General features: G+C 35.1%; 2 protein-coding genes across 2 annotated transcripts; one reads left to right on the top strand and one right to left on the bottom strand.

The window, feature by feature from the left end:
* The first annotated feature begins 19 nt into the window (after positions 1-19).
* On the top strand, positions 20-4,271 carry LOC134232906 (internalin I-like). The gene is made up of 11 exons (XM_062714901.1): positions 20-248; positions 633-788; positions 1,151-1,340; positions 1,608-1,676; positions 1,855-1,986; positions 2,166-2,276; positions 2,388-2,530; positions 2,670-2,735; positions 2,830-2,923; positions 3,398-3,466; positions 4,009-4,271. The coding sequence occupies exons 1-11, from the start codon at positions 85-87 to the stop codon at positions 4,051-4,053; spliced, it is 1,239 nt and encodes a 412-aa protein (XP_062570885.1). The 5' UTR covers positions 20-84; the 3' UTR covers positions 4,054-4,271.
* Positions 4,272-14,609: 10,338 nt separating this feature from the next.
* On the bottom strand, positions 14,610-26,180 carry LOC134232887 (transforming growth factor-beta-induced protein ig-h3-like). Its single transcript, XM_062714866.1, has 15 exons — positions 25,857-26,180; positions 24,930-25,007; positions 22,503-22,625; positions 22,159-22,253; positions 21,786-21,982; positions 21,476-21,670; positions 21,243-21,393; positions 20,629-20,766; positions 20,264-20,482; positions 20,002-20,138; positions 19,696-19,857; positions 19,119-19,217; positions 15,627-15,773; positions 15,373-15,463; positions 14,610-15,137 (listed from the first exon to the last, which is right to left on the bottom strand). Exons 1-15 carry the CDS (start codon positions 26,015-26,017, stop codon positions 14,899-14,901), a joined length of 2,232 nt encoding a protein of 743 aa, XP_062570850.1. The 5' UTR covers positions 26,018-26,180; the 3' UTR covers positions 14,610-14,898.
* Between the last annotated feature and the right edge of the window lie 916 nt (positions 26,181-27,096).

The raw sequence follows: 27,096 nt of genomic DNA, 5'->3' as shown, positions 1-27,096 counted from the left end.
TAAACAATTTTTTAACATTTACTGATTTAGGGGGAAAATTGTATTTATAATTGATTTTTCGGGGCCATCACAGCAAGTGATAACATGGCTAAGCAACTGACACAAGATTTTGTAGAGAGAAGAATTCATCCCCTCACTTTACAACCTGCCGAATGGGGAGTAGAAACAAAGGGTGGTAACTATGAGCTAGATTTAAAGATGTGCCAGCTGAGAGATATTGTGTTCAGCTTCCACTGGGGAGATGAAAGGTTTGAGATTGATTCATTCACTTTAGAGAGTTGGACACGCTATTGACTTAAGGCATTTCAAAAGGCAGTCCACTTCTCTATTGATATTTTAAAGAAAGGTTATTAATTTTTGATACACATTATTCAAGTAATCTTTATAATAGGCCTAATAGAGAATTATTTTCTTCAAGAATGTCATGTATCGACTTTTAGTTCCTTTTTAGCGTGGTACTTCATACTTTATATGCCTTAGGTGCCAGAACTGGTCTATGTAAATCTTAAATATTCAAGTCGGGAGATTTTGTATTTTGATATATTTTGTATTTTAATGTTTAATCTAATATGTTCAAATGAGAGTGTCTACTATAATTATCATTGTTACTGTAAAACCAAACTTTCTAACAGAGAACCCCAGGCCAGATTGTCCTCTGTGATTGACATGCCCTCTCGAATCCTCAAGATGGACATATCCTTAAATGAGTTGTCTTCCTTAGAGCATGAGAGTTTCCTCCCTTTTCAGAATCTACGAGAACTGAATGCATCACTGAACAAAATAAACAAGTAAGTATGAATATTTAATTAATCCCTTTTCATGGAAACAGGAACATGAGGAATGTTATATGAAAAATGTTTTTATAAAGATATACAATGAATATAAATGAATTGTTTTATTTTTTGCTCTATTTTTGAAATCATGAAAATTTAATATTGATCCGTATTCATAGCATAAACTTTTTGCTTCAGAAGCCCAAGTCAAAATCAGCTAAATCAAAAACACACAATGATGTTCAAATTTGGGAAAATTTTATACAACAGCCATCAATGAATGTGAATAAAACATCCAGTTTATAACTGCATGCTTCCTCACAAGTTTAACTGATATACTATATTTTATCCTACCTAGCCATTTTCTGTTATTTCAGGTTCATAGGTATAGAGGTGTGTAAAAAGTTGTATTCACTGAATTTATCCCACAATTCTATCTCTCAAATTGAGAACCTTGTGAGAAGTAGTTCCTTGGTTGAGTTGAATCTAAGCATGAACGAACTGGAAGATATATCATACATGCCAAGCATGATGAACCTGCAGATCCTCAACCTGAATAATAATAAGGTATCAGTATACACTTTGGTGTAAAACTTATTTCTGTCTTGTACTGCAGTCCAAAGGAATCTAAATAAGTACTAATATTTTTTGGCAAATAAACTAGATATAACTAAATGAAATATTTTTTTTTTAACATTAAAAATGTTAGAATGCCATGATTTATTTTATTATAAAATGGTGCAATGAGTTATTGTTCTCTCCTTCTTCAAAATAATATAATCAACAAAATGATTGGAAATAGATAAATACATGTATAGCTATATTTTTTTGTAGATCAAGTCCCTGGATGGTGTACAAGCATTACCACAACTACGAGAATTGTACGCACAAAGGAATGAAGTGGTAGGTACAAAGCGGTTACATGACCAGGTAATTAAGATGAATGTATGAATTAGAAGCGAGGAAATGTAACTTGTAAGTCAAAGTAATCTTAAACATTGCAAACTTAGATGACCTTTGAAATTTCCATGAAACATTACAATATTTTTGGATGTTAATCTTTTCATTGTTATTCTTCCAGACAGAAATGATTCCCCTGACCAGCTGCTTCCATCTACAGATCCTGAATCTGTCTGGTAACAGAATCCACTCCCTTCACAATGCTGTGGGGGTCCTAGGTCAACTGAAGAGGCTGGATGTTCTCTCTCTACATGTAAGGCAACAGTTTTTCCCCTTTTTTCCCTTTAGTACCCATGAGAGTTAAAATATGTACAAATACTTTGTCTCTATACAGTTTATTCACTGTTTCATTAATTTGCTAATTTATCTATATTTTGGTAACAAATTTTATTTCTAACAATAAAATTACTGTAATATACTAATCATTTGAAGGGTAACCCAATAGAAAGAGATAGAATGTACCAGACTGACATCCTAAAGGAAACCAGCATAAAAACCCTGGACAATATAGCAGTCCGTCCACTACCTAAACCAACAGTCAGTGTGAGTACATGAACAAGAGATGGAAATATTCCCAGTTGTAAATTTTCTAGCCCTAACTCTAATGAACTAGATAAGATTTTATTGTATGCTGGTTGACAATCTTTGTTCCAGGTAGAACACGATCCTGGTGCTAGTCGACACATTCAGAATATCAACGCTTTAAAAGACGCAGCCAAACAGGCATTCGAAGAACGCATGAAAGAATCCAGAGCTAAGATGGACGAAAACATCAACTTCCTACAAAGGAGGATTGTGTATGGCTTAATGTTATCTGTAGTAGCACTCTGCTTTGGTGCAGATATAAATTTAAAGATACATACATTTTAAGTGTTATTTAGGGCTTTGATCTGGATATTAATGTTTGACTTGTTTTTTTCTGAATGTTAACGACAGGAGTCTACAGAATGAATACCTGGATTATGAGGAGAAGTTAAAGACAGACCTGGAAGCTTGTTTGAGGTGAGGCATTTGTTTATCAAGGACCATCCAGATTATCTATATACTTGGATATTGCAATTAATATTTCAGAATGTTTGATTATTTGTATGTTCAGATATCTGGACAATTTATCTGCCACTGAATCGTCAGGGGTCCAGAGAGATCACATCCGAGACAGCATCGGGACACCCCACGGGAAGGTCTGGCAGGTCAGTCTAGATACCTAAATACACCCAAAGTTCATCCTCATTACTATAAAGATTTACAGTTTGTATTGTTACACCTTTAAAGTTTGTTTTTAGACCTTATATCAAGGATTTATTCATAAGAAAATCATTTTTAAAGGTATAACATGATGAGATATTGGACTGCTGTAACATTTTTTTTATGCTGCTTGTGAGATCAATCTTATTTAATTTGAATTTGTTGATGTTTGCCTGCAACAAAATAAATTGTACAGAAATTTACATCTTGGAATCCATGAACAGCAAAACAAAACAAAATTATTGAATGTGCTCTTAGACAAATACTGGTACATTTTTTTTAATCTATCATATCAATCTGGTTGCCTTCAATTTAATGACCTCAGGCAAACTATTTATTTCTTGGCTCTAACAAAACGAATAATACCCTAGAATCCAGTTAGCAGTTTCTTTAGACTGGTTTGAAATTTTGGTTTGTAGGGGAGAAAACACCACCATCACCACCACCATCCAAAGACAGACTACTCCAGTATCAAAGACACAGACAGGGTACGTGTATGTCATTAATATAAAATATTATCTGAATAGCAACTTTAAACAGCTTTTGTTTCATTTCAATGGAGAAATATTCATGAAATGTGTTACAAATAAAAAAAAAACCATAGCAGTTTCCTATTTGTTCAATTATCTCCTTTGCATATGCCAAAGTTGTACAATGGCAAGTTAAATAGTCAGGCAAATTAGCATTCATTATATAATCATTATATATATACACATGTAAGTACCTTGGAATGAATATTGAGAAATTAATTAAATATTTCAAATATAATATCCTTATATTTTAAAACATACTAGTATTTGTTTACAAAAACTAAAAAAAATGTCGATAGAAATAAATAAATATGCTTTAATTCTGCATTTTTACGTCAAAGCCACAAACTGTATTCAAATATTCGCAACAAATGCAATATTGTATATTTAGAATTTTACTCCAATTAGTAAATTCATTATTTTTAACACAACAAAAGGATAGACATTTCGTTGTGTTCACAACGCATTTCACCTGTCTTCCTTACTTTGCGTATTTTCAGCTGTTACAGTTTGCTTCAAAAGAACTATCACGAGAGGGCACATGACAGAGATTGTTTGCATCATCACGTCACAGAAGCCATTATTTGTTTCACTGTGCGCAGTTACAGCCACATGCTCACAATACACTGCTTAGTGAAACAGAATCTGTCTTCCTCATTTCATTTTTCATCACGTTTATCACATAAACCACTGATGAACAGACATCACAAGACAGATGCATTATATTAATCAGAATATCAAAGAGAAATAGGAAAAGTAATAAAGAAGTAAAAAAAATAATAGCAGCGTTTGTTGTTTGTTATGATTTTTTAAATAATCAAAGAATTGATCATTGTGTTTGGTATGACAATTACAATTTAGACTGGATTTCAAGATACCAGAGTTAAGTAAAACGGAATTGTTGATCTCTTTGAAAGGCAATATATACTTGAACATCACTTCACACATTGTGACACCTTTATCAAGCAATGAAAGATTGCGTCCCAAGGATTCAGTGCATGCTGATCATATATTTAAGATCTTTACCATGTTTTCACGCTTTTAAGCCTTTAAAAAGCTCATTCAGTGTAGTAAAGAAAAAAAATACTTCAACAAATAGTTAATCCATATTACACAGGTTCACTCACAGGTAAGAATTTGTTGACCATAACTAGAGAAATATGCGATACTCAGGTGAAACGAAAGGACTCGTATGAATCTCTTGGAATTCCAAATCAAAATTTCTATTTTTGGATCGTTTTCCAAACTTACCAAATTTTTTTTAAAGCTTTTGTGATAAATTTTTACCTGGAGAAGTTGGAATTTGGAAAAAGGTGCGTTGAAAATTGAAATTTTATACATCCTTAGAAACCCCAAAAGTAAATGAAAAACATAATCTATGACAACCTTCAGCGAAAAAAAAAATAAAAATCAATAATATTACACATCTTTTAGAGTCAGAGATCACGACCGAGAAAACAGAGACGATCGAAAGAACGAACAAAAACCGACTACTCTAGCGTCAGAGATACTGGTAGGGTAAGCATTTCTTTTAATGACAACTGAACCGTAAGTATTTGCCCAGTCCCTTGGTGTTAAGACCTATCAGACACAAAAAAGCCAATAGGATCATAGACAACGACAAAATAAGTACTAATTAACAGATAGTACCAGGCAGGTATCAAAGACAACGATAAAGCAAGTTCTGAAAGACAGTCACCAATGTCAAAGACAAAGTTAAAATAAAGTATTAACAGATAATCACTACTTTCAAAGTCATTGATACTTATAATCTATACTTCAACAATCAAGTTATATATCAAAGGCACCCCAAAACACTATCAGGGTAAGTTTTTTTTAAATCGAGACACCGTACGTATGGATAAGTTCTCTGATCAGACAAACACCAGGGTATGTTTTCTCAACGGCGATCATCGGATAAGTTCTACATTAAAGACACCACCAGGCTAAGGCAAACATGTACAACACAGATATTGACTTGGTAAGTTATCAAATGAAAGACGCCATTAAGATAAAGGTTTAAAAGGTGAAGATATAGAAAATTGATGATTTACAGTGATGAATGTTATAAATTATTTTATTCAATACACCGTCAAGGTAAGATATATCTAATAAAAGTATTGTTTATATGGTGACAAATAGGTTCAAAGTAAAACACTCAAATCATCTTCAGTTCTGTCATTGAAGAAATGGTTCATCATTTCATCAATGAGACCGTCAAAGTAAATTTTAATTCAGAGATATATCAGGATGTGGTGGGGTTTTTTCCGAGTAAAGAAACTGTGAATGGACGTTTTCTCATCAAAGATACTGTAAGGTACGTTCTCCTTTCAAAGACACGTCAGAGTAATTAAGTCCCATTGTCAAAGATAGCGTCAGAATACATTTTCTCATCGAAAAACTGCCAGGATACCTTTTCTCATCAAAGACACCCTAAGATACGTTGTCTCATCAAAGACATCGTCAGGATACATTCTCTAATCAGTGACATCATTTGTATACGTTCTCTCATCAGAGTCACCGTAAGGATATGTTCTCTCATCAAAGACACTCTCAGAATACATTTTCTCACCTAAGGCACCGTCAGAATACCTTTTCTCATCAAAGACACAAAGGATACATTCTATAATCAAAGACCATCAGAATACATTTTTTTTCAAAAGGCACCGTCAGGATTTCTATAATCAAAGACATCGTCAGAATACGTTTTCTCATCAAAGACACTGTCAGGATACGTTCTCTCATTTAAGACAATGTCAGGATATCATCTTCTATAAAGACACCGTAAGGATATGTTCTCGCTTCAAAGACACCTCAGAATACGTTTTATCACCAAAGACATCATCAGGATACGTTCTCTTGTCAAAAACACCGTCAGGACACGTTCTCTCATAAAAAAAAAATACCGTAAAGATATAAAATCTCATGAAAGATACCGTCAGGATACGTTCTTTCATCAGAGACACTGTCAGAATACCATCTCTCACCAAAGACACCGCCAGAAGTAAGGACACGTTTTCTAATCAAAGACACCGCCAGAATATCAAAAACACAATCAGGATACGTTTTCTCATCAAAGACAAAGACAGGATAAGTTCACTTATCAAAGACACCGTCAGATATCGTTCTCTTATTAGAGACACCGTCAGGACATGTTCTCTCAACAAACCGTCAGGATACGTTCTATCATAAGATACAGTCAGGATATGTTTTCTCATCAAATACACGGTCAGGATACGTTTTCTCATCAAAGACACCGTCAGTATACGTTATCTCATCAGAGACAACGTAAGGATACATTTTCTCATCAAAGACACCTTCGTGATTCGCTCTCTCATCAAAAACACTGTCAGAATGCATTTTCTCATCAAAAACACCTTCAGAATACCTTCTCATCAGACACCTAGGATAAATTCTCTTATCAGACATCACCAGAATACGTTCTTGTACCAAAAGCACCGTAAGAATACGTTCTCTAATCAAAGATTTCGTCAGGATTCGATTTCTCATCAAAGACACCATCAGGATACGTTCTTTAATCAAAGACACTGTCAGGACACGTTCTCTCATCAAAAATACAGTAAGAATATAATTCCCCATTGAAGATACCGTCAGGATACGTTTTTTCATCAGAGACACCTATAGAATATTTTATTTCATCAAAGACACCGCCAAGATACGTTCCTTTCATCAAAGACACCAATAGGAGTAAGGACAAGTTTTCTCATTAAAGACAACGTCAGAAAAAACGTTTTCTTTTCAAAAATACCGTCAGAATACCTTCTCTCATCAAAATACCGTAAGGATACGTTCAAAAAATCAAAAACACCGTCATGATGCTTTTTCTCATCAAGAACACCGTCAGGATACGTTCACATCAAACACACCATCAGGATATAATCTCTCATTTGAGATACCGTATGGATACATTCTTTCATCAGAGATACGTATACCATCACAATACGTTCTTTCATTAGAGATACCGACACAATATAAAAAATACCGTAAGAATACATTCTCTCATCAAAGAAACCGTCAGAATACGTTTTATTATGAAAGACATCGTCAGGGCACGTTCTCTCATCCGAGACACCATATTGATATTATCTATCATTAAAGATACCGTCATTATACACATAGTATATACGTGTATACACTTAATATATATGAAAAACCGTCAAAATACGTTATTTTATCAGGGACAGCATAAGGAAAGTTCTCTCATGAAAGACACCACCAGGACACGTTCACTTATCAAAGACACCGTCAGGACCCGTTCTTTTATCAAAGACACCGTAAGATTTTGTTCTCTCATTAGAGACACCGTCAGAATAAGTTCTCTCAACAAAGAAATCGTCAGGACATGTTCTTTCATAAGAGACACCGTCAGGATACGTTTTCTAATTAAAGACACTATCAGAATATGTTTTCTAATCAAAGACACCGTCAAAATACAATCTCTCTCATCAAAGACACCGTCAGGATACTTTTTCATCAAGGACACAGTCAGGATACGTTTTCTAATCAACGACACCGTCAGAATACGTTGTCTCTTAAGATACACAGTCAGGATACGTTTTCTCATAAAAAGCACCGTTAGAAAAGGTTTTCTTATAAAATACACCGTAAGGATACGTTTTCTCATCAAAGACACCGTAAGGATACGTTTTCTCATCAAAGACACCGTAAGGATACGTTTTCTTATCAAAGACACCGTCAGGATACGTTCACATCAAACACACCATCAGGATATAATCTCTCATTTAAGATACCGTATGGATACATTCTTTCATCAGAGATACCGTCAGGATACGTTCTTTCATTAAAGATACTGACACAATATCAAAAATACCGTAAGGATACGTTCTCTCATCAAAGAAACCGTCAGAATACTTTTTCTCAAAAAGACACCGTTAGCATGTATACGTTCTCTCATCAAAAATACCGTCAAGACAGGTTCTCTCATTAAAGATATCGTCAGAATACAATCTTCAATTAAAGATATCAAGAGGACACTTTTTCTAATCAAAGACACAGTCAGAATAAGTTTAATAACCGTCAGGATACGCTCTCTCATCAAAGACACCGTCAGAATACGTTCTCTTATCAGACTCACCGCCAGGATACGTTTCTAATTATAGACAACGTCAAAATACGTTCACTCATGAAAGACACCATCAAGATACGTTTTCTAATCAATGACACCGTCAGTATTCGTTCTCTAAACAAAGACACTAACAACGTCATGATATACTCTCCCATAAAAGATAACGTAAGGATACATTCTTTAATTAAAGACACCGTCAGGATACGTTCCTTCTTCTAAGACAACGTCAGTATACGTTCTCTCACCAGTCAGGATACATTCTCTTATCAAAAACAACGTCAGAATACGTTTTCTCATCAAAGACACCGTCATGATTCGTTCTCTCATCAAAGAAACTTTCGGAATGCATTTTCTCACCAAAGGCACCAACAGAATACGTTTTCCCATCGAAAACACCTTCAGAATACCTTTTCTCATCAAAGACACCCCAGGATACATTCTTTTATGAAAGACACCACCAGTTCCTTTTTTTGCCAAAGGCACCGTCAGGATACTTTCTCTGATCAAAGACACCGTCAGGACACGTTCTCTCACAAAAATACCGTAAGAATTGTATTTCCCATTGAAGATACCGTCAGGATACGTTCTTTCATCAGAGACACCGTTAGAATACTTTATCTCATCAAAGACACCGCCAGGATACGTTCCTTTCATCAAAGACACCAGTAGGAGTAAGGACACGTTTTCTCATTACAGACAACGTCAGAAAAAGGTTTTCTTATCAAGGATACCGTAAGGATACGTTCTCACATCAAAAATGCCGCAATGATACGTTCACTCATCAAAAACACCGTCATGATACGTTCTCTCATCAGGGACATCGTCAGATTTTGTTCTCTCATTTTAGACACCATCAAGACACGTTCTCTCATTAGAGACACCATCAGGTCACGTTCTCTCATTAAAAACACCGTCATGATACGTGGTCTCTTAAAATACACAGTCAGGATACATTTTCTCATAAAAGGCACCGTTAGAAAAGGTTTTCTCATAAAATACACCGTAAGGATACGTTTTCTCATCAAAGACACCGTAAGGATACGTTTTCTTATCAAAGACACCGTCAGGATACGTTCACATCAAACACACCATCAGGATATAATCTCTCATTTAAGATACCGAATGGATACGTTCTTTTATCAGAGATACCGTCAGGATACGTTCTTTCATTAAAGATATCGACACAATATAAAAAATACCGGAAGGATACGTTCTCTCATAAAAAAACGTCAGAATACGTTTTCTTGTATAAGGCATCGTCAGGACACGTTCTCTCATCTGAGACACCATAAGAATATTATTTCCCATTAAAGATACGTCACTATACACTTTACAAATCAGAGACACCGTCAGAATACGTTATTTCATCAGGGACAGGGTAAGGACACGTTATCTCATCAAAGACACCAGCAGAACATGTTCACTTATCAAATACAGCGTCATGCTACGTTCTCTTATCGAAGACACCGTCAGATTTTGTTCTCTCATTATAGACACCGTCAGGATAGGTTCTCTTAACAAAGAAATCGTCAGGACATGTTCTCTCATTAAAGACACCGTCAGAATATGTTCTCTAATCAAAGACACCGTCAAAATACAATCTCTCTCATCAAAGACACCGTCAGGATACTTTTTTCATCAAGGACACCGTCAGGACACGTTCTCACCAAGGGCACCGTCAGGATACGTTTTCTAATCAGCGACACCGTCAGAATACGTTCTCCCATCAGAAACACTGCAAGGTACATTCTCTTATCAAGGACACCGTCAGAATACATTCTCTCATCGAAGACACCGTTAGTATGTATACGTTCTCTCATCAAAAACACCACCAGGACACGTTCTCTTATCAAAGATCTAATATACAAGGATACATTCTCTCATCGAAGACACCATCAGAATACAGTATTATCTCTTATAAAAGACAGTGTCAAGATTTAATCTTCAATAAAAGACACCGTCAGAATAAGAAATCATCAGGATACGTTAATCCATCATAGACACTGTCAGGATACATTCTCACATAAAAGACACGGCGTAGGGACTATTTTTTCGTCAAAAAGAGCATCAGGACATTCGCCTATCAAGAATTCATTCAGGTTAACGTTTGTTTCATCTAGGAAATTATCAGGATACGTTCTGTCATCAAAGACACAACCTAGTTACGTTATTTCATCAAAGACACCATAAGGATACGTTCTTTCTACAAAGGCACCATCAGGATATGTTCTCTCATCAAAGACATTTTCGTGATTGGATCTCTTTTAAAGGGCAGTCACACCGAAAAGACTATTTCTTTTATATATAAAAAAAACACTAGAACCGTCGTGCCGTTTCCATGAAAAGAAAACTCACTCATTACTTGCTTCCTATATCATATATGTAAGGGAAATGTCTCTTATGAAAGACACAGTTAGGATAGTTCTCTCATCAAAGACAACATGTGGGAATTTCTCATCATGGACATCGTAAGGAGGATACGTTTTGTCATGAATGACACCGGCAGGATATAATGGTCTCATCAAATACAGCATCAGGAAATGTTTTCTCATCAAAGACACCATAAAAATATTTTCTGTCATCAAAAATACCGTCGGAATTTGTTCTCTACACAAGGACACCTTCAGAATACTTGGTATGTTTACTTATCAAAGACAACATCATATGTTCTTTCAATAATAAACCGTAGTAGAATGTTTTCTTATAAAAAAAAATTAGGATCTCTCATCAAAGACACCGTCAGTGAATGTATTCTAATCAAAGATACCGTAAGGATACGCTTTCTCACCAACGATACTGTCAATATACGATCTCCCATCAAAGACACCGTCAAAGTGTGTACTCCATTAAAAAAAAACACCAGTATACGTTTTCCTATCAAAGAGTCTGTCATGGCAGGTTCTCCCATCACATGCGCCGTTAGAATATGTTCCATCATCAATTTCACCGTCAAGATACGTTCTCTTATAAGGGAAATGTTCAGGATACGTTCTCTCGAAAGGACACCATAAAGACAATTTATCTCATCGAAGACAAGACATCAAAATACATTCTCCCAACAATGACAATGTTAGGACGCGTTCTCTCATCAGGGAAACCGTCAACATACGTTCTTTGAGCAAAGATTCGGTACTTATTCTCACTAAAAACACTGTCAGGATATATCTCTCATTTAAGATATCACCAGGGAACGTTCTCTCATCAAACATTTTCTTTTTTTTTATTAAGGAAACCAGGGTACATTATTTTATCAGAGAAGCCGTTAGGAATTTTTTTTCATCAAAGACACAATAAGAAAAGGTTCTCTTATCAAAACGATTCTCAAAACATATTTTCCTATATATAAAACACCACCAGGATACGTTCTCTTACTATAGACACAGTCTGAGTACGAACTATCATAAAAGGCACTTTCAGAACGCGTTCTCCCATCAAAGGCTGCCAAAGTCTCATCAAAAACACCACAAGGGAATATTTCCTCAACAAAGACACCGTCAGATTCGTTCTCTCTTCTAAAATATTATAAAGGTACATTTTTCAAGAAGGAAACCGCTGGGATACGTTCTGTCATCACAGACACCATATCGTATTGAGCTTGAATAATGTTCGTTATCTTTATATACCAGTATTTCAAATGTAATTAATTTAAAAACTTCTTCTTAACAATAATTAAAAAATCTTATGCTAAAACGGGACATTAAAACATCACCATAATCAGTTCTTTCTTCATGGATACAGTCACAGTAAGTTCCCTCTTCAAAGATACCTACAAGAACGTTCTTCAATAAAGACACTGGCAGCAACTGTTACAGACACTGTCTATTTAGGTTTTTTATCTAGCACCATCAGATTAATTTTCTCATCGGAAGCACTGAGATTAATTTTAGCTAAAGTATCTTAAAGGTTTAGACCGATCAAAGTCACTGACAGGGTAAGTATTTGCTAAAAGACGGTCATAAAAAGTTCTTCATGATAGGCTCTGTCGATGTGAGTTATACATAAGTGGTATCGTAATGGTAAGTTTAAAATCAGATCAGAGGCTACGTCAATGAAACGCGTCACCATTAAAGAAATAGTCAGCGTAGGTTCTCATCAAAGAACCATAATAATAACTTCTCAGAGAAAGTACATGTATAATCAAATCATCGTCAGAGGAAGTTCTCTCAAAACACTTTAATGGTCAGTTTTCCGTGAAGGTACGATCTCTCATTAAATACAATGTCAAGATGAGTTCTCCGTTGTTGTTTTAATGAAATTCTCAATCGGAATTGTTATCAAAGACTCCATCAGGGTAATTTCATTCGCAAATTAAAGATGTCGTCAGAATAATTTTTTGACAAGACATCGTCAGGGCAATTTTAATCGTGCAGACACCGTCAGTATACATTCTTCGATCAAAGACACCATCAGGATGAGTTTTTTTTTTCATTTAAAAACCTATGTGAAGGTAAGATAATTCAACAAAGACACCGATAGGGTAAGTGATGTCGAATTGCAACGTGCGAATTTCATCTCTTATGAAATAGACCATCTAGGTTAAATTTTATTAAATGCAGATTTAAGATATTTTAACAACAAAACTGTCCGGATAAATTCCTATAATTTAAGATTCTTTCAGGATATGTTCTATTATTATTATTGTCGAGAATCCATGTTCTTACAAAAAACTAGTATCACCTACTCATTTATTTTAAGGATATTTTTCGCTTAATAGTACTGTTTTATCTTTCAAAAAATTTGATTTCTTCCAGATGCTGTCGTACGCTGCCCATGAACTTTTTCAAGAAAACATTAATTACAGATGATGAAAAAACATCAAAATTTTAATGAGCAAAATAAAAAAAGTACTGACTTCATTTTCATCTGTTAATGAATGTATTTAAGCATTAGATGAAGTTTCAATCAAAAACTGCTTTACCATCACGGTAGCTCATTTGGTAGAGAGCTTGCTCCGTAGTCAGAAGGTCGTAACTTGTTTGAAAGTCGTCGGCCGCGACTAACCCAAGTCGATAAAAAAAAAACCGTTTCTTCGCCAAGCACTTGGCACTCTGAGGTGAAAACTGCGGGTCTTTCGAATGTCATACGTCATACAGACCCATACGCTTTACAAGATAATTACTTAGTCTAGTAATTTTTGAATCATCCACATATAATGGTGACTGAAAAGTTTGTTCTCCTAAAAATATGTTTTTAGCGAATCAGTCTTAAGGTTCAGTGAAACTCTGATAAGAGAGATAACTCTCAATGACATAAAAGTCTAATATTTCTTTATAAATTTGTCAAGTTGGTGTCTTTTTTGTCCAGTTTTGCTATGCTATAATTGTTTGTATTTTACTTTTAAAATACATTTTCTTTGGAAAAACCATTAAGGTTCAAGCAACATTTTAGCAATCTCGTTTAAAGTCATCAATTCATGAGTTCTATTGATGATACAATGACCTTGTCAGCAAAAACAATTTATCATTGTCAAATGCTGTCTGACGTTTTCCATACTTGTTGATAGTCCATTATTTATACATGTACACTGAATTGACGAATGATTTTTTCGTTATTTCCCGATCATGACAAGGAGCACATGGCGGGTGTGACCGGTCGGCAGGGGATGCTTACTCCTCCATGGCACCTGATCCCATCTCTGATATGTTTTTGAGCTTTGATCTGCTCCTGTTTTGTATTGTTTTATGGACTTTTGATATTGCATACTATTCGTTATCTCCATATGTTTCATTTTACATGAGTGATCAGAGGTTATATGAAACTTGAGGTTTTTTATCAGTATACGGGGAATAATTATCACTGATAATCAACCCAGTAATTTGAAAATATTGTAGAACAAAGACGAGTTTCTGGTAAAACGGAGGGATATTGATGCCGAGATAATAAGTTGATTTGTAAGGATGAATAAATAGAGCCTTTTCAGCGGCTAATCGAAAAAAAACACAATGTTACATATGAAATATTCATTAAAATGAAATGTAGCAAGAAGAGAGCTAATTTACAGAGAAAGTATGTTTTATTTGCACGTTCATCGTCAAAACGAGTTTTGATTAAAGTTGCACAACATCAGACCATAATTATAAATACATGTACTAGTAATTTTAAACATAATGTATTCTATGAAACTATACACCAGTATTGTATTTGTTTTACTTCATATATCTAATGACAACTATTTTTACAGAAATGTTTTTCTTTTAAAATATTTATTTCTATGGATGTAAAACATTCTGTATGGAATATTAAGTCAGTACTAGTATATGACAATTGGACAGACCCTCACGCTTTACCAGAATGAAAAGTCGAACGGATCGTAATAGTCTTCTTCTTGTAGGACTTCGTTAATCGCGTGGACAACTCCATTTGTCCCTACCATATCACATTCAGTGACGTCCGCTGTTCCCACACTAAGTTGATCTCTGGACTCCTCAACGATTAATTTCATTCCCGACACGGACCTCAACCTTCTGGGGAATATATTAAATCTGTCACCGAATCGTTTAATTTGGGAGCAACAATGGTGTCCTTAGAATAAAAAGTACATAGGTTAATCAAACCGATTATAATATATATCCAAGTTTAAGTAGCATACGTGTGTACATGTATATCATAGTTTACAGATTCTTTTGAGTTTTCTTTTTTAATTAACACAATTTTCTAATAGAAACTAAGTAAACTAAATGTCTGATAAAAGATCAATATACTGAAATTATTATTTCACCTAAATTATGGTTTCAAATTTTTATATACTGAAATATACCCTGAATGATATGGTCTTTGATGAAACTTTGCAAGTGTTCTTTACGACTTTCCAATTCCTTCATATCGTTCTCTGAAACTTCTTTTAGCGCCTAGGAATCGAGTAATAAATGACATATTATTTTGATTAAAATACTGTTTTAATTTAACTACAAACATATGGATACTCATACATTCATAAAAAAATATATAAACTTAATATTCAGGTCAATCTAATAAAAGACCAGTATTATTTAAAAAGATTAATATCCAAACCTCGTTTGTTGGTGCTAACACTGTGAATGGCCCTTTTCCCTGTAACTGGTCAGCTAGACCGGAGTTTTTCAACAAACGAACGAATTCTGTAAACCGATTGTCCACTTCAAGCACATCAACAACAGTCCCTACTGGTGGGACCAAAACCTGAAACATTGGCCAATAGAAAATACATGTACAATGTCAACAACGGTACCGAGTGGAGGGCCCAAATTCTTAAACATTGACCAATAGGTTAGAAAAATACTTGTACAACGTTAACAACGGTACAAAATAGAGGGACCAAAATCTAATACATTGACGATTAGATTAGAAAAAATGGTACTTGTACAACGTTAGTAACAGTACCAACTGGAGAGAACAAAACCTAAAATGTTGACCAATAGATTAGAAAAACACAGTACAGGTCACCAACGGTCCCTACTGTTGGGACCAAGACATTGGCCAATAGATTAAACAAGAGATGTTTGTAAAACACTTATGCCCCCTCCCCCCATACATATTGGAATTAAGTCCAAAAGGGCATAACTCTGTCTAAAATGGTGCAATCCTACCCAAAACAGAACTTGACCTAGATATTTATCTGATATATCTGTATACTAAATTTCATTTCAATATGTGTAACCTCTGCAAAGAAAATGAACAGAAACTTTGGAATTTTTCTGATATATCCTGGATATTTATCTGATATATTTTACTAAATTTCATTCCAATATGTGCAACCTCTGCGAAGAAACTGAACGGAAACTGCAAATAAATGGAATTTTTCTAAGTCCAAGGGGCATTACTCTGTCAAAAATGGTGCGATCGTACCCAAAATAGAACTTGACCTAGTTATTTACCTGATAAACCTGTATATCAAATTTCATTTAAGTATGTGCAACGGTTGTGAAGAAAATGAACGGAAACTAAATGAACCGACAGACCGACCGACAGCAGCAAAGCAATATACCATCCCTTCTTCGAAGGGGGGCATAAAAATACGTGTACAAAGTCACCAACGGTACCAACTGGAGTGACAAAAATCTGAAACCTTGGCCAATAGATTAAGAAATACGTGTACAATGTCAACAACGGTAACAACTGGAGGGTCAAAAATCCTGAAACATTGGCCAATAGATTAAAAAATACTCCCCTTACTTATGCAGCAATATAATAAACCTTCAGCACCTGCATACAGAGTATATATATCTCAGTTGATTCAATACGCAATAGCATGCTCTGCATATGAACAATTTCTAAAACGAGATAAATTATTGACAAGCAAGCAAGAATATCAGCAAACTCGTTTAAAGTCATCATTTCGTAAGTGCTATGGTCGATACAATGACCTTGTCAGCAAATACAATTTATCATTGAATCAAATGCTGACTGACGTTTTTCATACAAATTATTAGTCCATTATTTATACACTGAATTGACGACGGATTTTTCCGTTATTTCCCGATCATGACAAGGAGCACACGGCGGGTGTGACCGGTCAGCAGGGGATACTTTATTCCTCCATGGTACCTGATCCCACCTCTGATGTTTTGGAGGTCCGTGTTTGCTCTGCTCCAATTTTGCATTGTTTTATGGACTTTTGATATTGAATACTGTTCGTTATCTCCATATCCTTCTTGTACAATATGAACAACGGTATCAACTGAAGGTAACAAAACCTGAAACATTAGCCAATTGATTGAAAAAAAAATATTTTTACAATGTCACCAACAGTACCAACTGGAGGGATCAAATCCTAAAACGTTCGCCAATAGATTAAAAAAAATTGCTTGTACAATGTCACCAACGGTACCAACTGGAGGAACCAAAACGTGAAACACATTTGCAAATAGTTTAAACAAGAGGCCTATGGGCCACATCGCTCACCCGAGTAACTTGGAACAGTTCTTTACCAGATTCCCCCTCTTGCTATACCTATCGTGCCCACTACCACCTCCCCTTTCATGATTTTAATACTTTAAAATCTACACTACTCCAGGATGCTTCCACATAAGTTTCAGCTTTCCTAGCCATGTGGTTCTTGAGAAGATTCTAAAAGATTTTTCTTCAATATATCCATGTAAATCTTGGAATTCACTATTGTGGCTCCGCCCTACCCCCGGGGGTCATGATTTTAACAATTTAAAAAAAGAAGATTTTTAAAGATTTGTTCTATACATTTCTATGTAAAACTTGGATTCCCTATTGTGGTCTCCCCCTACCCACGGGGGTCATGATTTTAACAATTTAATATCTACACTACCCAAGTCGCCCGCGCGGCGCAGTGGTTAGAGTGCCTGCTCTAGAGTTGCTAAGTAAGGAGTCAATCCTTACGTCGCGGGTTCGAATCCCACTGCGGGATTGAGACGGGTCCTTCGGATGAGACCGTATAAACCGAGGCCCCGTGTCGCAGTAGGTGCTGGCACAAAAAAGACCCCTCACTGCTCAAAGAATTCCATATTTTGGCCCCGTCTTACCCCTGGGGGTCATGATTTTAACAATTTAAAAAATGATTTTTAAAGATTTTTTCTATACATTTCTATGTAAAACTTGGATTCCCTATTGTGGTCCCGCCCTACCCCATGCGGTCATGATCTAACAATTTAGTATCTACACTACCCAAAGATGCTTCCACAGAAGTTTCAGCTTTCCTGGCCCTGTGGTTCTTGAGAAGAAGATTTTTTTTAAAAGATTTCTTCTATACATTTCTATGTAAAACTTGGAATTCCCTGTTGTGGTCCCGCCCCATCCCCTGGGGTCATGATTTTAATAATTTAATATCTACACTACCCCAGAATACTTCCACATAAGTTTCAGCTTTCCTGGCCTAGTGGTTCTTGAGAAGAAGAATTTTTAATGACCCCAACCTATTTTTGTCTTTTCTTGAATTATCTCCCCTTGTAAGGGGACTTGGCCTTTCATTTTAACAATTTAAACTCCCCTTCACCCAAGGATGCTTTGTACCAAGTTGGTTAAAATTTGATCATTAGTTCTTGATAAGAAGTCAAAAATGTGAAAAGATTACAGACGGCCGAAGGACAAAATGTTATCAGTAAAGCTCAATTGAGCCTTCGGCTCAGGTAAGCTAAAAATTACTTGTACAATGTCAACAACGGTACAAATTGGAGGAACCAAAACCTGAAACATTGGCCAATAGATTAAAAATACTTGTACAATGTCAACAACAGTCCCTACTGGAGGGACCAAAACATTAAACATTGGCCAATAGATTAAAAATACGCATACAATGTCAACAAATGAACCTACTGGTGGGAGCAAAACATGAAACAAACACTGGTCATAAGATTAAAAAAATACTTTAAGTTAGATTAGGTACCACTGGTGGAACCAAAACCTGAATATTGATCATTAAGGAATAAAAGATGCTTGTTCTGACATATGTGAATAATCAATCTCAATTAAGTATGTATTTTTGGGGAAAAAACATGTAGTTACCATTTCTGAAACTTTTTAAATCCTGGAATATTTAAAAAATATCAGCACACCAACCTTGTCTATGATATGAATAATTCCGTTGCAGCTTTGAATGTTGGATTTCAAAATGGTAGCACATTGTATAGTCTCTCTAACAAAGCCATGATATGGAAACTGAAAGTATTGAGAAAAAAATATGAAAGGGGTCACAGGTGAAAATTTTATTTAAGAACTATTTATACATGTATAATATATTGTACAGTTCTATTGTCTTGCCTTATTCGATGCAAAAAGATGCATGTAGTGACTTGTCCTATTCAGGGAAAGAAGATACAAACAAGAAGCTGATGCCCGGATTTGCATTTATTTTGGACACATATATGTTTTGGTTGTAAATGATGCAAATGATATTTTTATGATGTTCACATTTCTACCCCTCTACAACCATCCTTAATAATTTAACTTTTCTCAGCTTTAAATCAAATTAGTGTGCAACTTAGAATAAAAAATAAAAATAAATATGGTTATATTCATTTTACTCCTTTAAACATGATTAAAGTTGTTATTTTCATGATTTTGTATCATCTGTCAATCCGGAAGACGGAGAAGAAAAACTTCTAACTCTGGTGTTAACTTTTTTGAGAAACTTTACCATGAAATCCCGGTGGACAGTAAGGTTCCTTTTGGGGTTCCACGTAGGCAACTTGTCGTAAGCGCGGCACGTAGTCGTAGTGGGGATCACGTGATAACGGAGTGCATCAGCTAGTGCTGTCTCTGACTCGTTCAGTCTCTTCTCAGCAAACGCCGTCATTTTCTGTGGACGGAAAAATTTAAATAGCTGCATTATTGCCCATAGTTCTATAAATAGTATAGGAACCTTTTGCTGAGCAAGTAAAAATTGGGTATAATCTGTAAAAAAACAATGCATATAAACGTAATTAGTATAGCCAAAGCTTACTGAGAACGCCTCGTCTGTTGGCACTAGTACAGTAATATTGTCGGCCGTTTCGAACGATTTCTTAAGACCTGCTTGCACAATTAATTCCGGGAGTTTGGTAATATTCCTCTTCTGAAGTGCATGAAGTATATCCAAAGCTATACAACAAAATGAGGAGGTTTCGTTATAAAATTTGGATTTATTAATCAGTTTGAAGGCAACTCTCATGCAACTATATGAATGAAAGAACGTTTAAAAATATTTAATAATCATTGTATTTGACCTTCATCAGGAAGAATAACGTCATCAATCAGGTGAAGCACGCCATTGGTAGCCATGACGTCACGGTCCACAATCTGTGAGTTTTCCACGAAGTATTTGTTATTCTGATCACGTGACAAGCGGAGATAGTTCGACAACCGATTTTTCGTTCGTGACTTGTGTTTATCCGACACAGCCGAGGAGCAAACAACATTAGGAAGAAGATGATGGAATAAAATTTCTGGAAAAGAAGGGAAACCATAGCACACTGGATTCTTTACAACGTAATGTATTGGTGAATATTGAAAAGAAAATGGAGCATTATTAATAACGCAACAAAAATGTAGACTGGTTTAATCTTACTGGTTTAATGAAGTAACTAATTACTTTTCAAGCAACGTTGATCACTTAAAATTCTCTGTAAAAGTCCTCCGTCCAGTTTCTTAAAAGCATTGTCTGTTGGAGCAAAGAGGGTAAACTGTCCATTACTTCTAAGACTGAGACCAAGATCAGTGCGACCAATAGCTGAAAGTGGAGGTGCAACAAAAAAAACTGTATTTCAAAAGATGCATTAAAAATACCCCGGTATGTCAAAACGCTTAAACGTAGCACAAATATATTAAAACACATTGAAATTTTTTTTACTACTACGAACTGTCCACTTTTTACTACTACGAACTGTCCACTTTTCCTGTAGCAAAGCTGTGGTTTTTCCTGCTGAAGAATGGCATATTTTCCTCATTGGCTGAATTGAGGGTTTCCGCTGCTTCTAGAGAATGACAGCAATATCACCTACCCGTCTTCAATTTGCTATGCTTTGGGTTGGTGCCATGTGATACCGCTGCCGCTTAAGATTGACAATAATATCATCTACTTGTCTTTTAGGTAACTGAGCTGAGGGTTACCACCGCTGCCTAGAATTGGCCGCATTGTCACCTACTTATCTTAGTTGGCTGACCTGTGAGTTAACACCGCTTAAAGATGACAGTAATGTCATTTACCTGTTTTCAGGTAGCTGAGCTGAGGGTTGCTGCTTATGATGTCCATCAGTGATTTAGTTACTGGCTGCAGAACATCCTCAACAACATAAATGACACCATTGGTTGCTAGATTGTCACGTGACGAAATCCGTTTACAATTGGCAGTCATGATCTGTCAATTAAACTCGTTTTAATAGATCAAAAACATTAAATATATTTGTAAGTTTACCATGATAAATCCTGATTATACCTACACCATCGTCTACCATGTCATAGAAATTGACTCTGATAGTGGAGGATTTGGAATTTGCAGACGTTATCGTCTGCTCGTCCTCAAGTCTTGTAGTGGTAAGGATACCTCCTGCCACGTGACCCAACACCAGATCCGATGCATCACTTACAAGCAGGGTGCTTTCAGATGGTGAGATTCTGATGACAGAGTTCATATCCTGGTAAAGAATATGCACCAGAAATTTATATACCTTCATATTTCCTTACGATTTTTTTTTGAATATGCAAAAAATTTTGACTGCTTATTCTTTCAACATGAAAAGTGCAGCTCACGCTAAGAATGATGTTTTCAAAGGTTGGATACAAATTCGGTGTTTGTTTAAAAGCTTCATTTGTTGGAGCAAACACGGTGAAATTCGCCCCGGAGCTGTCTTGTAGTTTACTCTCCAGACCAACACTTCTAGCGACTCTGAGGAATTCTGTCAAGTTCATAGACTCGGCTGTCTTCACTATATCTTGTAACTGACGATCTGCAGCAACATAATTTATAAGGTAACAAATTAATGCATTAAAGTAGTTTTACAAAAGAATTATATAACCAGAAAACAACACCATTTACTTCTTAATTCTAGATTCTTTACATGAGCCAGTTACATATCATGAAAGAACCATTTCATCAGTGATTGATGTAAAAAGAAAGTCTTACAAGTTGGGCATCCATATTGTCCTGAAGTCCTGCTGTAACCATGACAGCATTCTTTGACCTCTTTGAGTGTTGTCTTCTTCCCATTGGTGGTCGTTCTTTTGTAAATAGTGACATTTTCAATACAAATAGCATTTATCACAAAGATGTTAATTCGTACTTTTACCTGTACGGGTATATACTGCATGAGTTTCAAACTTATAACTAATCTTTTTATAATTACGAGGAAAATTATTGCCTTATAAATACAGATATCAAAAAAAACTTTTGTGATATGGGTAAAAACTAAGGATTAAAATGTCGACATTCATTGGCTTTTTATTCGACATATAATAAGAAAGACTTACGATTTAGTACATATATAAGACGTAGTCTTGTCATCACACGTAACAGTAGTCGTCATATGATGACTGGTAACGTCATCTGACGTGGTCTCATTCTTACGCACTTCATCCGTACAAACATTTGGACTACAATGAAATAAAACCTACTGATAACAGTTTTATTGGTAATAATTGACTTCAGTCCTTATTTTTCTGGTTTATTGGAAAGGATTTTTGTTGGAAATTCATAATAATGATTTTGTACTATTATAGAATAAAGGTCAATGCCAAGGTCACACACTATGATAGATTTGAATCATTATGCTCTACTTTATACTCTCCTATTTGTTGCATGATATACTAGTACATGAAGATGGCTGCATTAAAGGGTGAAATGATCAGAAAGTAAGAAAATTGATAAATCGGTATTTATTACGCTTTATAAACCCCTATTTACAGGTCCATGTACGAGGAGTGATCAAAAAGTTCGCGAACTAATTGAATAACTTCCGTAAAAGAAACAATATTTGGTTTCAATGTTGATTATATTTTAAAATTAATCCTCCCCGATTTTAATGCACATCAACCACCGTTCTGCACATGCGCGAATCACGTGATATTGACAGTCCCATGACCCCCTCCGTAGCGTTCTGTCACATAAGTTGAAAGATTTTTCCGAGTTTTATATTTCTTTCCATGTGAGTTAATTTTTTTGACAAGAATAGTTCATTTGTCAGAAATGGTCAAATCTCGGCAACAGAATGGGTGGATAAGAATATCCTTTCCAAAAATAAGCATGGCGACCATTAAAACACAAATCTTCTGCCTCAGGAGAGACCTTTATTCAAGGTGGATAGAGAATGGGTGCCTCCTTTTTGTCATATCTTATATGTTTAAAATTCAAACTAAACGATATCTTAGGTATTTAATAATTATATTATTGTTCAAATATTCAACTATTTTTCAAAGTGTAAATTGTTTAATTAAAAACACATTATCTTTTCAAACTTGCTTTCACTGGGCAAGATGACAAGTATCATATTTAACCATCTGCCTCCCTTCACTAAAACGATCAATCCAATCATTAATTGAATTTATAAGAACTCATTTATCTTAATTAACTGTGTACAAGTTTTTATGTGATACTGCAGAGGAATTTCTAAGATATGCAATAAATTGTAAAGTCGTTTGTTGGACGAGTTCGACTGAGACAACCATTTTTCGTCACAAGTGACCTACATAGTGACGTCATTTTCACATTGTGACGTCACAAACAAGGAGAAAAACTTTATTCAGCATACGCTATTTATAGACCTTGTGTATGGCTATCTGTGTACCGAATTCGAATTTCATTCTAATCTGAGTCGTGGTTCTGTAGATAAAGAGATAATTCGCGAACTTTTTGATCACCCCTCGTATGTATATCTATAAATAGTCAAGCATAACACTGGAAAGTCTAATTCATGAACCATCAGTTAGCCATCGTTATATCCATATATTTCATCAAATATAGTGAGTATGTGTAATAGAAACTACTTAAGTAAGTATTTAATGGCAAAGGGAAACATTAATTACGAAGGAAGTACAATCGCAATGTGTCAAGTGCTCTGAATCCACAGTAAAGTATTAAAACCCTAAGTTGACCGAGTCATCTGGAAAGAATTGGGGTATATGCTGTGCCGAAAAGGAATGTGATTGATCGACACATAAATTTGAGCAATCATAACAAGCTAAACTATATCTAAATATTACAAACTGCTGAAATTGAAAAAAAAAACCTCCAAAATAAATCTTAAGGCTTATAAGTTAAATTGCCAAGTTTAACGTGAGAAGTATTATTTTTAAGGACGAAATAAGTAACACTGGTGTCCCCGTAAGACAGCTTACAGCGAGTGTTGAAGTTTCTCAAATGAAAGTCAAACTCCAAGGTCAAGCTATATTGATAGTATCCAAAGGAAGCTCTTGTCGTAGGTAATAAACTTGTGAAATATGAAAGCCCAAATACTAATTAATCAAAAGTTATGGCCATGGTAAGGTTTTTTTTAAAAAGTGTGTCAAAGCCAAAAGGTGTTTACTAAATAAAGGTCTTGTTATAAAGAATACACATGTGAAGTGTGAAAGCCTAGCTCTAACTATTTAAAAGTTATGGCCAAGGTTAAAATCTGGTATTTTTTGTAAAGGTAGGTCAAACTCGAAGGTCAAGGCTAAGAGGTCAAAATCAAAGGTCAAGACCAATAGGTCAAATTTGGTCTACCCAAAAAAGGTCTTGTCACAAGGAATAACCGGTGAAATATGAAAGCCATAGCCCCACCAATTCAATAGTTTTGGACAATGTTATAGTTGTTGCGGACAAATAGACAGGACAAAAACTATTACCTGTACGGGCTGCCCTGTATATGCATGTATTTTGAAGAGAGTAAACACATACTTGAAGTGTAGAACAGTACCTACCCGTCCCACCAATCCCTGGATCTGCTGCTACCTCCATAGTTAAAGGCAAAATTAATGTCAGCCCAAGGAAAACGCCACCTGTAAACAAGGGTGGCATTACAAGTATGAAGATTTAGGTTTCGTACAAAATCTAAATCTAATACTTCATCCAGAGACACGCTTATTTATGATTCAATTTTCTTTAATCTCCTTCATAACAGTTATTTAAGTTTATGCATTTCATGCTTAATGAAGAGCTTGTTAGATTTCAATAGAAGTATGTCTCTGCTAACTGCATGAGACTTCCTATATGGTGTATACTTTATTCCTTTGTTTAACTAAATGATGTGTAATAAAGGTCTGCATAATCGATTCAAGTCATTATTTGCATGTAGTGAAGCAAGGTGCATAAAAGAAGAATTTAAGGAACTTGCTGTTCTTAATACTGACGGATTTTTTGTGTGTGGACTTTTTAACATATAAAAGTCTTCCTATTAAAATCTAATCCTATTTTCAACTAAGTATTTCTCCAGGAAAAAAGTTAAAGGACAGGTACTATTAGTGAAAAGAAGTCAGTTTTGCTGGGAAATACATGAAAGTGATGCTTACAATAACTTAATTCATCTTGCACTGATACAATGTTCAAAATACAGTGAACATCCCTCCATTTCAAACTGTGTTATTTACTACAGATTTTCATTTTATTTCAAAGGGTAGATCCCTCTAAATGCATAAAACCCATGAAATTAGAACTCTTCAAGGAGCAATGTTTAAATCTTCCTTAATACAAAGAATAAATGCATTCATTTTTTAATATTCTAAAATGTATTTAGCATTTATAAAATGTCAATTTGTGTTACATTCACTTATAAACACACAGGCAATATTTTTCAAAATTTCCCCCACATTGTATTCACTTCAAATAATTTTGTAAAGTTGATTTCTTACCTATGGTTCCAGCGGCGCACCTGTCTTCTCAAACCTCGAAGTCCATCATTAAGTCTGCGACCGAATCTGTGACGATGACGTCGTTGACGTCTGCATTCGATGTCGTCTGCCACCAGAAGCAGAAGGACAAAAAATAACAAGAAGCAAAACCGCGACATCATAAAGAATAGAATGTCCGATAATATATAGTTCTGGCTACTGGACAATTAAACAGGAGGCTCAAGTGTTTACTGAATAAAACATGCAGCAAGGAGAAATTCCCAGAAACAGAGGATACTGCGCATCGAGAAAACTGGTTTTATAACCCTTGTTTTATAACGTCAGCTGAATCAGCCTATCTCAAAGGAGGGTGCATTTTTTTTTATTTTAAGAGGAAAACAAGGCTCTGGTGGTCTCTTGATGTGTGTACTCAATTATGAGAGGCTGATGATATACTGATAATGCAAGTATTTGATTATGCAAGACAGTGTTTTCGATGGGCATATCTTTGAAGTGTATAAGTACAATGTAAGACATGTTTGTATTTATCCATTATCCAATTGTCAGCTTTGCCTATAGATGTTTTCTATTTTTGCATTCAAAAAGTTCTAAATACTTATTAGTAGGTAATTTATGTTCATTTTCAATAAAAACTTTAAAGATATGTGAATACAATGTAAAATGTAATTGTTGACCTGTGAGTGTCTGAAGGAGCTATTTTCGCTCTGCGAATATAACGTATCTCACAATTTCTATCCACTGGTATTTTATATGTATAGCACAATCGCTATATTCTTTTCCCCCCATTTTCATAGCATGGGAATATTAAAACATGATCAAGAAGTACGAGTTTGACACGTACGGAAGTCATGCTTTAAAAATCCAAATTAATTGCTTCAAATTTTAAGGACTGTGTTTTTCCTCTCGAAGTATAAGCAATAATTAAGAGATGAATTTGAAACTCAGGTTAGATTTGTTACTAATTATATGAATGTCATCAGCTCTTACATGCATCGAAGTGGGTTATTCTTAAAAAATAAACGGAATATGTCTAATATAATGATTCTACAGTAAGGAACTAGAGAGGAAAAAACTCATTTGGGAACACCAGTTACAGTTCATACTACGAATAGTACTATAGATGATAAAACTTCATGCATTGCTATTAATTTTGCTAGGGATAAGAAACTGTCATCTTTAGATTACTTTAAAATTATATAAATTATTTCGGTTTACCATTATAATCTTACAGCAATACAGT

Source organism: Saccostrea cucullata, unplaced genomic scaffold (genome assembly GCF_032062105.1).
Source record: "Saccostrea cucullata isolate Sc308-1 unplaced genomic scaffold, CSIRO_AGI_Scuc_v1 ctg52, whole genome shotgun sequence".
In the NCBI taxonomy this organism is placed as follows: domain Eukaryota; kingdom Metazoa; phylum Mollusca; class Bivalvia; order Ostreida; family Ostreidae; genus Saccostrea; species Saccostrea cuccullata.
The sequence above is the reverse complement of the archived record's forward strand: the minus strand, read 5'-3'. Positions and strand labels throughout refer to the sequence as shown.

What these genes read in the sequence shown, in the direction of transcription:
- LOC134232906 (XM_062714901.1), top strand. Translation starts at nt 85, where the DNA reads ATGGCTAAGCAACTGACACAAGATTTTGTAGAGAGAAGAATTCATCCC. An exon ending in TTCCTACAAAGGAGGATTGT is followed by an intron (nt 2,531 to 2,669) that starts GTATGGCTTAAT and finishes TGTTAACGACAG; the next exon opens with GAGTCTACAGAATGAATACC. An exon ending in GTATCAAAGACACAGACAGG is followed by an intron (nt 3,467 to 4,008) that starts GTACGTGTATGT and finishes GCGTATTTTCAG; the next exon opens with CTGTTACAGTTTGCTTCAAA.
- LOC134232887 (XM_062714866.1), bottom strand. Translation starts at nt 26,017, where the DNA reads ATGATGTCGCGGTTTTGCTTCTTGTTATTTTTTGTCCTTCTGCTTCTG. An exon ending in CGTTATTCTTCCTGATGAAG is followed by an intron (nt 20,139 to 20,263) that starts GTCAAATACAAT and finishes TTTGTTGTATAG; the next exon opens with CTTTGGATATACTTCATGCA. An exon ending in CAAAGACCATATCATTCAGG is followed by an intron (nt 15,138 to 15,372) that starts GTATATTTCAGT and finishes TTTTATTCTAAG; the next exon opens with GACACCATTGTTGCTCCCAA.